The 11,649-nt window shown below is 32.4% G+C and overlaps 2 protein-coding genes across 2 annotated transcripts; both read left to right on the forward strand.

Moving 5' to 3' along the window:
* Window positions 1–356: 356 nt before the first annotated feature.
* On the forward strand, window positions 357–2,384 carry LOC100180192. The gene is made up of 3 exons (XM_002126237.5): window positions 357–826; window positions 1,139–1,373; window positions 1,895–2,384. Exons 1-3 carry the CDS (start codon window positions 794–796, stop codon window positions 2,140–2,142), a joined length of 516 nt encoding a protein of 171 aa, XP_002126273.1. The 5' UTR covers window positions 357–793; the 3' UTR covers window positions 2,143–2,384.
* A 606-nt stretch (window positions 2,385–2,990) lies between these two features.
* On the forward strand, window positions 2,991–11,270 carry LOC100177836 (thioredoxin domain-containing protein 16-like). The gene is made up of 20 exons (XM_002126293.5): window positions 2,991–3,200; window positions 3,339–3,489; window positions 3,633–3,707; window positions 3,865–3,986; window positions 4,257–4,381; window positions 4,438–4,560; window positions 4,665–4,837; window positions 4,947–5,028; window positions 5,409–5,659; window positions 5,925–6,089; window positions 6,321–6,380; window positions 6,469–6,637; window positions 7,356–7,459; window positions 7,815–7,899; window positions 8,274–8,421; window positions 8,691–8,866; window positions 9,265–9,352; window positions 9,812–9,902; window positions 10,258–10,387; window positions 10,867–11,270. The coding sequence occupies exons 9-20, from the start codon at window positions 5,590–5,592 to the stop codon at window positions 10,952–10,954; spliced, it is 1,374 nt and encodes a 457-aa protein (XP_002126329.1). The 5' UTR covers window positions 2,991–3,200; window positions 3,339–3,489; window positions 3,633–3,707; window positions 3,865–3,986; window positions 4,257–4,381; window positions 4,438–4,560; window positions 4,665–4,837; window positions 4,947–5,028; window positions 5,409–5,589; the 3' UTR covers window positions 10,955–11,270.
* Window positions 11,271–11,649: the final 379 nt, after the last annotated feature.

An 11,649-nucleotide genomic window follows, 5' to 3' on the forward strand; every position in this document is an offset into this window, starting at 1 on the left:
ACTGCGTATGCCAAAGACGATAAAAATAAGAATTACTGCTAACTGAGCTAAACATTTCATATAAAACACACAAAAGTTTTTCGTCATAAACCCGAGTGTGCAACAAAAGCTTACAAGTTATTGTTTCGGTAAATGGGGCAGTTCGCAAATGCATGATAACTTGCTTCCGTTTCGTGTATGATGACGTTGTTTTGTCCATGTTTTAAATTTTTGGTACTTTAATAAATATTCCCTTAAGTTTCTGGTGTTGTGAGTTTTAACTAATTCGCTCTACAGACAAATTCCAAGAAGAGGAAAAGCAGTGAGCCAACGGCTCGACGTATGGCAATTGCTCCAAAGATTAGTAAATACGCTTAGAAAGCACGAACTGCGTACATCTTGTAATAAAGTTGTTTCAAGGATTAGCGAAACGAGATTTTAATAATTGGTAGCCGAAATGTCGAAAGTGACAGAAACGGCCTGCTTGTAATACGATACTAAAACGTTGGCCAAAGCCCAGATAAAACAAATGCATGCTAAAAATGTTTGGTATTTTCTAAAACGACACCTCCTTCAGTATTTTTTATTATAAAAATTGTTTGTTTTTTTAATTCCATTGCCACCATTCCCCCGAATCAGATTGAATTTTAAGATTTTTATGTGAGCGTTGGCAACGGCGGAAAATTTGTTTACAATTTAAAGCGAAGAAATAAGTTAATATTTTTGTTCCATTTTACAACTGATTAGTGACATGGCATTATTTTAAAATACAATTTATTTTTCCTGTAACAATGAATGCGTGATTCTACAAAACATGGATAAAGTACAGGCGGCAGTTAAAATCCAGGTACAAACATTTGTGCTCTTATACTGCTGTATTACTACTGTTATGTACATGTTACGATACCGTATCGCTATCGCTATTTCTACAACAACACTGATCATACTAAATGATACTTACGAACTATAAAGCTATTTTAACACACATTGTATACGATATGTATGATTCATGCAGACTTTCGAATTAACAATATTCCTCCACTTAAAACAACAATTCATGATTAATGGTTTGGAAAAATGACTTTCAAAACCTTGTTTAAATTCTTTAAATAAAAAAATTGATACTCTTTATATAAAACACTTGTTTCTCTTATTTTAGAGCCACTGGAGGGGTTATAACACAAGGAAACTACTGGTACATGTGCACAAGTTATACCACGATATATTGTTTGAAATAGATGGCAGAAGAAACAATGATCATGAAGTATTTTGGTCCAGAAACAGAAATTTAAATTCAATTCACCAATGTGTAATTCAAAGGCCCATGATACAAAAACGACCGACCAAAATTCCAAATGAATCAAATCCTATTGAACAAAACTCTAAATATTGCGGTAGGTTCATTATTACCAATTGGGGTCTTACTGTATACACTAGTGTTAGTGTAACAACCCAAAAAGCTAAGATATGAAAACTAAACATGCTTGAAAAAATGTGTTCTACATTAGAGCGATTGAGTATGCGCTTTAGACATATAACTTCCTGTACAAAGTACACATAGCAGTGTGTCCTTACTCTTTCAATTTCCTAATATATTAAGTACCATACAACATAGGCATGAAGTTATGCCTAAAACAAGTTTTACTTTGCTATTACATGTCCACAAACAGGCAAAGTCAAAGTATATTGCATTCGCCACATTATAACAAATGAGGTTTCCAATGTTTGATGTAACTGGGTTTTAGCTATGTTACTCAAAATTTTGTTTAAAGATTTTATAAACTGTTGTACAAGATACGATACCAATTGCTATATAATAACAATAGGTACTAACGTACTATACACACTGGTTATAAGTTTTTTCTTACTATGGCAATGCAAATTTTACATATTAAGGAGTTATCTAATATTGCAGACACAATCTCAGTGAATACCTCTCTCTCGGAAGATGAAACTGATCCGATCATTGAAGATGTAGATGTTCCTCAAAATATATCTTCCGATCTTCCAGATCAAAACCTAAATGACGAAGATCTGAAGAATACATTGCTAAACAGAAAAAGGGATATTACATTAGAACTGCTGTGGGCTCAACAAGCAATTGAAAGCAGAGTTAATTATTTAACTGTCAAACAAAATATGTTAACAGATTCAAAGACTTGAATGTTTTTTTTGTGTAGTTTATCATTTAAATTTGTATATCCCACTGTAATGCTATATTGTATGTCCTATGTTAGTACTTTTGTTTTGTTTAACAGACTGAAAACTTCCAATTAAAATCATTAAATACTGTGATATGAACCGCCAAAAGTTGCTTTTTCGCTGTCAAGATTTACAGTGTCCTTTTACGACAGATTATTCATGGATTAAAACAACAGCAGGAATAAAATCACTGCTTCGCGTATAAAGTCCCTGTGCGTTAACTATTGGATCGTAGCGTCTGGAGAGCTATAAACGAGTCGGAACAATTAAGAAAAGCTTGTTTCCTGGTGCGGCGTTATCCCATCTGGGATTTCCTATAATCTTTATAACAGATAAAGAAGCAGTTTTAATGCGACGTCAGCAACTGGTTACATCAGGTTTCACAGGACACACGTTGACAGCGTTAGTCACAAACACAGCTCAGAGTACAGGGTAAAGCACATTCAGGGCTAGAAAGGGAGTATGTAAATGTTTAATTGGTCTATGCAATTTTTCACGACTATCGTTCGTCTGCCCGGTATAGACGCTAACACTTAATACAATGAAGATTGAACTCGTTTTCGTGCACGTTTATGTAAAATAAGTTATAAATAGCTCTTACACGCTTGCCTGGTGTTTACTCTCGTAAAGCGAGGCTGTTAGTTCAGTAAGTTTGAAGCAGGACAACAGGTAGCAATATTAAGGTCCCCATAACACTATATAAATTTTATAGTTTTTTTTGTAAGTTGCCATATCAACAAAGTACCGCTAAAATCAAGTTGTATTAACAGAAAAATCGCGTAAATTATAACACGTTTTTGCGTTTAAACCACTAATAACCATATTTTTATTCTCAGATTTGGATCAAATTATTCTGGTTATGTCTGTAAAAATGTTAATAATCTTTTGCCTGTGTATTGCAACAGCAAACGCAGCAAACCAACATGACGATTTTACATTTCCTCAACTTTCAGACAACGACGTGAGCTTACACAAACAGTCAAACAGTGGTTTCGGTCTTTTGCTTATGCACAATAAAGGTACGCTCCTTTTGCACTTTATTAACACAATAAATGATCGCCGCATTTTCCAACGGTAGCTTAAACGGTTATGTTTTGGTATAAATGGTAAATTTTCACAACAAAACCATTACTAAATACTAACCTTTTTACTTACAGACCAAACAGAGGATTTTTCTGCTGCACTTCATTCTATTCTTGATGCGTCAGAATCATTAAACAAAAATGGGGCAATTGTTGGTGTTCTTAACTGTAATGAATCCACAGACGTTCTTTGTGAAGAAAAGGAGGAAAAACTTGTTGTATACAAGTAAGACAAATACTTTACAGCAGAACAAATGTTCTGTATTTCACATGAATTGAATGTGCATTTTAACTATTTTTATTACTGTAGTATATTGGGACCCATGGATAATATCAGTGTATCTCAAAATAACAATTCTAATATTTCAGAGGTGGAGAATTTATTACATCACTTGATTTGGGACATCTTTCAACCCCTGAAACTGCAGAAGGCAATATTCTTACGTAAGTAAACAATTTTGGGCTCATTTTCCAGAAACCTACTTTAGTATAGTAACAGAAAGTTTGTGTAATGTACTAATGTGTAACATATTGCAGGCCAACATCAAAAGGAAAAAAACAGTTATTCCACTTTGTTAAAATTTCAAATTTTTATTTCTAGACAATTGTACGATTCTACTTTCCCTGATATTAGTGAAGTTGAAGTGTTTAACAAAGTATTAGAAGAAGCAAAATCAAACAAGAAGAACTTGCTTTTAGCTGTGACAGAACCTGCAACACCATGTGTGTAACCACTTAACTAACCACCAATTACCTTTTAAATGAACTTATTTTAAACTTTATACAACCTAGATTTGTATCTATATTTGATAGCACTATATAGCATGGCAGTGCATGACACAAACCCTTTTAAAGTCTCTTTAAAAATTAGCAAGGATACTATAAATTAATGAATATTAGCAAGGGTCAAATTTAAAAAAATGAAGAGAAGGCAATTAGCAGCAAAAGGACAGTTGTTAAAATCACTAATAAACGTAATTTTGTTTTACACAGTACACCAGTACCTTCTGAAAACTGCATTATCAACCGATGCTGATTTGATGTTTGCGTACACTCAAAATTCAGACCTTTCATTCTTCCTTGGTGATACTGGTAGAGTTATGAATAAAAATGGAGAAGTAAGTATAGTTACATTTAACATTTGACAGAACTTACATTGGTTGTTTTTTTTTAGTTGTGGGTTGTCATGTGCTCTGTGGAGACATCAGGAGAATGCCCATATTTCCAATACAAAGGAGTTATGACAGCCTATGGTATTAAATCACTTCTTGCACATATGCAATTGCCATATTTCTCTGTAAGTATAAAGTTAACTTAGTACTAAATAAAAAATAAGGTTTTGACTAAAAATGATTTTTATTTACTTTTATCGAAAAATTTTCATTATTATTTTTTTATCAGATTCAAGCTGAAAACACAAACTCATTGTCAGCTCATATTAATTCTGGGCTAGAAAATGGTAGAGATGTCGCTATCCTAACAGCTGGTGCTGGGAAGTTGGAAAGAGCAGAGAAATTATCTGAAATGTTGTGCAGTGTTAGTTATCCATACAGCAAATGCCTCTTTGTAGATGGGTAAGCAATGTTAGGATTACACAGCCTATTTGATATTGGTTTATTTAATTGGCACAGTATTGCTGTAATTTTTAAATTTTTTTAACAAAAGTTAAAAATTATTCTACAGACAAAAGGTAGAGACACCAAATGTTGCAATTCCAAACAAAATTAAAGACGGAAGAATCTACATGTCATTTAAAACACAACCAGTAAGTTGTATTATTGTAAATTGCAGTGTAGAATCACTTGAGTTTTCCTTTTTGGGAACAAAGTATACATGGCTTAATAATACTTTTTCGACACCATTTGAAACTCTATTTTCTTATGTTTTCTTAATCTGCTTACCTGTAAAACAGATTGAGTACTGCTAATTGTAGCAAAAGAATATTTGTTTCAACCTTTTGTTGGTAAATGAAGCAGTTTTCGATAGCCCATTGCAAAGTGGTTAATGCACATCAAAGCTTGTTGCTGCTACCATTGTAAGCTTATGTCACAAAATATTTAAACTAAAACTCTGTGTTATACCAACTGTGATTACCCCGGCACAAGAAGATCAAATAAGTTACACTCACCAATTTCATTCACTCAGGACATAGAACAAGAGATTGTGGTGGGATACCTGGGATCAGAGACCTTGGGAGAGGTAGAGCAACACTTCCAGAGGTTGGATCAGCATCGCAAGATCTTGGACAGGAGCTTGAGGTTCCGTTATTCAGACGGAGATCTTCCTCCAAGCAAGAGACGGCCAATTCGCGGAAGTGAAGAAGTGAATGGAGATGACGAAAATGAGGTGTTGTTGCCAGCAAGATGAAGATTCATACAATGAGGATCCAAAATACGGTGGGTTAATAAAATCATTTATTTATCTTTTCGATCACAGTGTTGAAAAATTAAAATCATATTAAAAAAAACAGATATGGCTAGTTAAAAACATGCTTTTATTTATCCTTTCAATTAAAAATAACAAAAATTATTATTTAAAGTAACTATATTATTTAAACACTTTCAAAAACAACTTTACACAATTATAAACTATACGCTTTTTGTGCAAAATAATTTTTCTAACTACTACTACAACCATACATAATACTTTTCTTTAAAACAGCCCAAGAAGTCCAAGATGACGCCGTTATGCATGCTGTGCATACTAACAAGGAACTTAAGGACTTGTACCTTTATGATTTCAAATCTTACTCAAGGCTCACAGACAAGACATATGAGGCAGTTACCAACGGAAACGAATATGCTGTCATCTTATTCACACATGAATGTAAGAATTTTAACATCATAAGTCTTAGATATTATAAAACTTACATGAATGTAAATGTTTTATAATGATAACTGCTATACCTATTTTTTACGTACACTTGAATGTTATAATTTTAACTCTTAGTTGTATGTATTTGTTTTAAAATTAAACCTACAATTTGTGTTTTAATCACACATGAATGTAAGAAATTATAGAAACTTATATTTGTATATTATTATTTATCTATTGCAGTCAATCCAAAGGCCCTTGCTGCCCTTTCATCATTCATTGGAATTCACCGTACTTACAAAGGTAGCACTATTGACATTAGCAATGCAAACAATCTATTCACTTATAGTTTCAAGATATCTTGATTTACCCAAGCACTTTATGTTTGCAGAAGGCTCCCCACTCCACAGAGTTGAGTGTTTTGACTGGCCTGATGTTTGCCAAAAAGCCGGTATCACAACTTATCCAAGAATGTTCTTTTACCGACCTGGTAGCGACAGAAAACCCATTGAATACCATGGTATATGGATGCAATCTGAGATGGAAAATGCAATTAACAGGTTTATAATTAATAACATATAGAATAGTTAATTACTACAGTAGTGACTGACTACTATAGTGAGTGAAAATAATGACGGACTTAAATCAATTGCATGCAAGAGGAAAAAATCAATAAAAATTACATTAGTCTTTTTATATTGTGGGAAGTAATAACAAAAAAGTAAAAAAATACATTAAAGTTTTTGTAACATATTAAAAGATAAGATCCCTAAGTTTAAAAAAGGATAAGTGTTGTTGTTATACGATCCATTGGGCTTTACGCTCCCATATGTTTTACCTTCCCAACTTTATAGCTTTATTATTTCCTTCCCTGATAAACTGCCAGCTGTTTCCTACAAAGCTTACACAATGGCTTGCCTTCATGAAGTGTTGAAATTTGAGTATGAAGTCTGTATAAGATAGAAATGAGAATGAACACTCTTTGATAAGTCTTTGGTTTATTATAGGCTAATAGGTTAGCAGTAATTGTTTACACTTTTTATCTCAATATACAACCACAACCGACAAAAATGCAATATAACTTGTTTATTTGCTAGGTGTAGTGACCATGCTTATTTTTTTCTAATTAAATGTTATTATGTTTTTAACTGTAGCATTTTTAACAAATATTGTTTTATCCTGTTTTTTCGTTTAAAAAATTTCTAAATCTTCGCTAACATGATTGAAGAGACAAATAAAGTTATTTTTTTGTTATTGATGCTAGTATGAACTTAACAGGCATGCTCTACCATGGCCAAGAATTATCACAAAAGAAAAAGAGCTTGAAACTATGAAACCTCATTCAAGACCTGTTGTATGTGGTCTTATTGTGACTGATCAAGGTAAATTATCGACATAATAATTAAACAAAACCTCCAATATACCATTCCCATAGTTACATTTTAAACTATAGATGCCAAACTTTTATAAATACATGGGAAGCAGGAATAGTTAGATGAAACAAATTTGGTTTCATGTTTCCTATGAAACAAATTTAGTCTTATTGTTTACTGATTAATTTAATGCAGAAAATCCATAGTTACCCTGCCAACCGAAGTTCGGCGCGTATGTCTAGAACACCGTTTTATCAGTGTCCTAAACCAGTACACATAGTATTTCACATATAGTGACAATAATACAACTTAAATTTTATAACACAGTATACCAACATATGGTAAATATTGTATTTTTTAACAGGGGAAAAGATCTTTACTGAGGCAGCACAGCAGCTCGGCAGCGACTATGAAGTCATTATGTTCAAGAAACTCGCACTCAACGCTATGTAAATATATCTAGAAATTATTTTGTATATATACATACGTTTATTAGGACAACTATTTAACAGTAGTTCACTGATAGAGGTGTAAAAGGGTAGTTTAAATGTCTGTAGAAGTAATAAATGTAACGATTAATCTTTGTTTGCCGGATCAATTGTTATAATACAGCTGTTCTGTTTGCATCTTATGCCCGCTCACAAGTCCCACATATAAGTTTTAAGTATAAAAGTTATGTCAAAAATGATGTCCACACTACATTGTATATACTTAATGTATATTTATATTACCTGTTTTGGTAAATAATTGGGTTAGATAACTGGAAAATCAATAACATTTATGCTTCAGTTTCCTATATATCTTTAACCAATTTTTTTTGCAGCAAATCTTATGTGAAGGCAAAGAACTGGGATGGAAAATCCGATTTGGTTGCTGTAAATATAAAGCACAAGTTCTTGCCACACACACAAACCTTCACATCGGTTGATGAGGTTAAACAGGGGGTTGCCACTGCTCTTGAACAGAAATGGGTGAGAATAAACTTCAATCCATTCTATTTCATTCAAAATCAATACTGTAAGAGAATATCCTCAAAGCACAAGTATAGAACAGTGCTTACTATGCAAACACTTCAAAAATCTTTTCCATACAACCTGTACTACTTATTTATGTGAGTTTGCTAGAAATGCCTCCATACATAAGAAAAAAAGATGTTATGCTGAATATTTTTTGTAGGTTTCCATTTTATAACCTGAATAAAAAAAAAATTTACTATTTTTCTAATTTTATCTATTTTTAGACCGAAATGACAGTTGTAAACTTCCAAAAACTGATGTCTGCTCCTGAACCACTTGTTATACAATATGTTGACAAGTCAGCAAATAAGAAGGTAGAGAGAGACTTAACCGATGCCTTCAAGAAAATTGCAAACAGCAAAGAATTCGATGGGAAAATCATATTTACTTGGATGGATTCGTAAGTGGACTAAAACGTGATGCATTTTCATTACATTTATAAAAAATATATACTATAGTAAACATCTTTAGATGTGCATTTACCGGTATGTGTTTACACTGTAGTTGAATAGTTTTTTGGATCCATTAACATGTTAAAACACAAATTACTAACTGTTTAGTTTATGGGTTAGTAAACTTAGTAGTTAGTACCATACCAAACAACGAAAAATTATGGGTTAGTAAACTTAGTAGTTAGTACCATACCAAACAACGATAGTACCATGCCAAAAGGTACATTCCTGGTAACTCATAAGTAGTCACAAGGTGTATGAAACAGAACACCCATGTTAAAATGACTGTCGTTGTACTGCAAAAATAAAGATTACATTTATTCATAATCTCATACCTATATTCCAGCTCACCCAATACTCCTGGTGAATATGCTCTTAATATTCACAGTGGTGGGAAATGGGAAGGGGCTCCAATTGTTTTCTTTGATAAGAAGGTATCTTCTTTTCCACCTATTTGTATTACATAAACATAACATATACCATGTTTACCTAATCGCGTATGGTAGAAAAGATATAATATATTAAACCAATGAAGAACAGCAAAATAACAGTGTTGTTTATCTTCACAAGAATTAAACTCTTAAAACTAACCTGTTGAGTATTTAGCCTTTAAATTCCACAAAAGTGTAAAGCATTTTGGCAAATGTGAAAAAGCTTTTGGCAAATCTTTAAAATAATCTACAGGAGTTATTTTGTATAGCATCAGACTATTACCTGCTATATACTTTTCAAAAGGGCAATCCTTGGTATTTGTTAAACTGCTACAGTGAGACTTCTGTATAGTACTGGCTGTGAATATCAATACATGTGGTATACATAATACTTAAACATAACCCTCTAGGGCTAAAAATACGCTACATAAAGTAATTTTAAAAATTCTTTTATATTTCCAGGGTTCAGTTATGTTCCGAGATGTAATCAATGCTGAGAATAAATCAGCTAAATGGTTGACTGATTGCTTGGCTGGCAAGATAGAAGCAACATGTAAGTTTGCACTTATTCAGTACTTTGTTTGATTCTATAGTGATAAAGAATCAAAATACCATATAAGCCTAACCTATATGGAATTATTTATAAATGAAGAAAAAACAAAGCTCAAAATTTTGAATTCTCCCTCTCTTTATTGATTGCAGTGCATATGCAAAACCAAATTGTAAATACTTTACAGTTACTGCTGTACAAATACTGCTACTATTTAATCCAAAACTTTAACGCATTCTTGAGCGTGTTTTAACAAGTGTCATTTTATATATCATGTCTTTTCGTTTTCTTTTTTGTTTTAAATATTGTTCTATCTCCACATACATACAATCATAACTTTAATGCATTGACTCACCAGATAAACTTCGAGATGAGGAATGGAAGGGACGTCTCCCTGGTTACGATCTTCTTCAAATAATGAAGGATGAAGGAACTTATCCAGTCTTCCCCAAAAAGGAAGTGGAAGAAAAACAAGAAACAGTTCCAAGGTTTGTTTTATGTTCAACTCACATTTAAACCAGTTTTAGTCATAGTGTTTGGTTTAAACTTACTTTTTTTCTTATTTTCAAGTTTTAGCACAAGTGGTGTAATTCAAGATGCTAAAGTGAATTTTATATTTTGTAATAATTTACGAAGTTGATATTATATGCCAACTCTTGCTGAAACCACAGTCACCATTTGTCTAATTTAGATACTAAAATAAAGTTGTAATCTTGAAAATGCATTTAAAAAGAAATCAGTTGTAAAAGTCAAATAAACTTTATGTATTGCAAATATAGAATCAAGTTTTGAATTGTCAGAGATTTTTTTCAATTTGAATTTTCATACAACCATTAAAATGCTTTAAAGAGTTTTTGGATTAATATTTAACTTCTATTTAAACATCTTAAAAACTTTTTCCTACGCCACCTGCTTAAACGAACCATTAATAGTCAATTAACAATTTAACTACTTTTATTTCTAACAGGGGACCTGTTCACTCTGGCAAGCAGAAAAAGGTTGTTCCACAAGAACCAAAGGAAGAAGGAAACCAACCTAAACACACAGAGTTGTAAATCTCTTGTGTCCACACCCATGGTCGCCAATGTGCCAAAAACTACATGTCAAAGCAACGTTACAACAATATTGAATGAAAAACTCCAAAAGTTGAAATTTTTGCCAAATGTTTGAAACACTGTCAAAAGTGCTTTATTTTCGTTGCTAATAGTTTTATCAAATTTTTTCAATGCGGATTTTAAAAACTGCGGTATCACTTTTTCTACTTTTATGTGTTTTGTGCAATGGAAGAGATTACTTGCCTTTAAGAGATTAGTCATAACACTTCGTTTGAATATTGTCATTTTGTACAGAAATACAATTACAGTTACTGAGTTTGTTGGTATTAATGTAATTCAAGTTGTTTATAACACGTTAGGGTATATGAAAACACTTTATAGCAGATCCAATTTCTTTATGCCAATGCAACGATACAAGCAAAATATTAGAGATACTTATGGTAACTCGTAAGCTGGCACAAGGTGTATGAGTACCCGTGATATAACGACTGTTGTTTTTTTTTATATTAAACTAAGCTAAAGTCTCTTTGAAAAGCCACTATTGCCACAAAAACAATAGCAAAGAAATTGTATCTTTCAAAGTGGCTGGGTTTAGTGAATGCCATTTATATAAGCTATTAAACAGCAGTTTATATTAAAAAAAACTTAAACTTAACTGCTTGTAGGACCTCACACATACAGAAAAACTACCTTTC

This window comes from Ciona intestinalis, chromosome 4 (assembly GCF_000224145.3).
Source record: "Ciona intestinalis chromosome 4, KH, whole genome shotgun sequence".
Taxonomy (NCBI): Eukaryota; Metazoa; Chordata; class Ascidiacea; order Phlebobranchia; family Cionidae; genus Ciona; species Ciona intestinalis.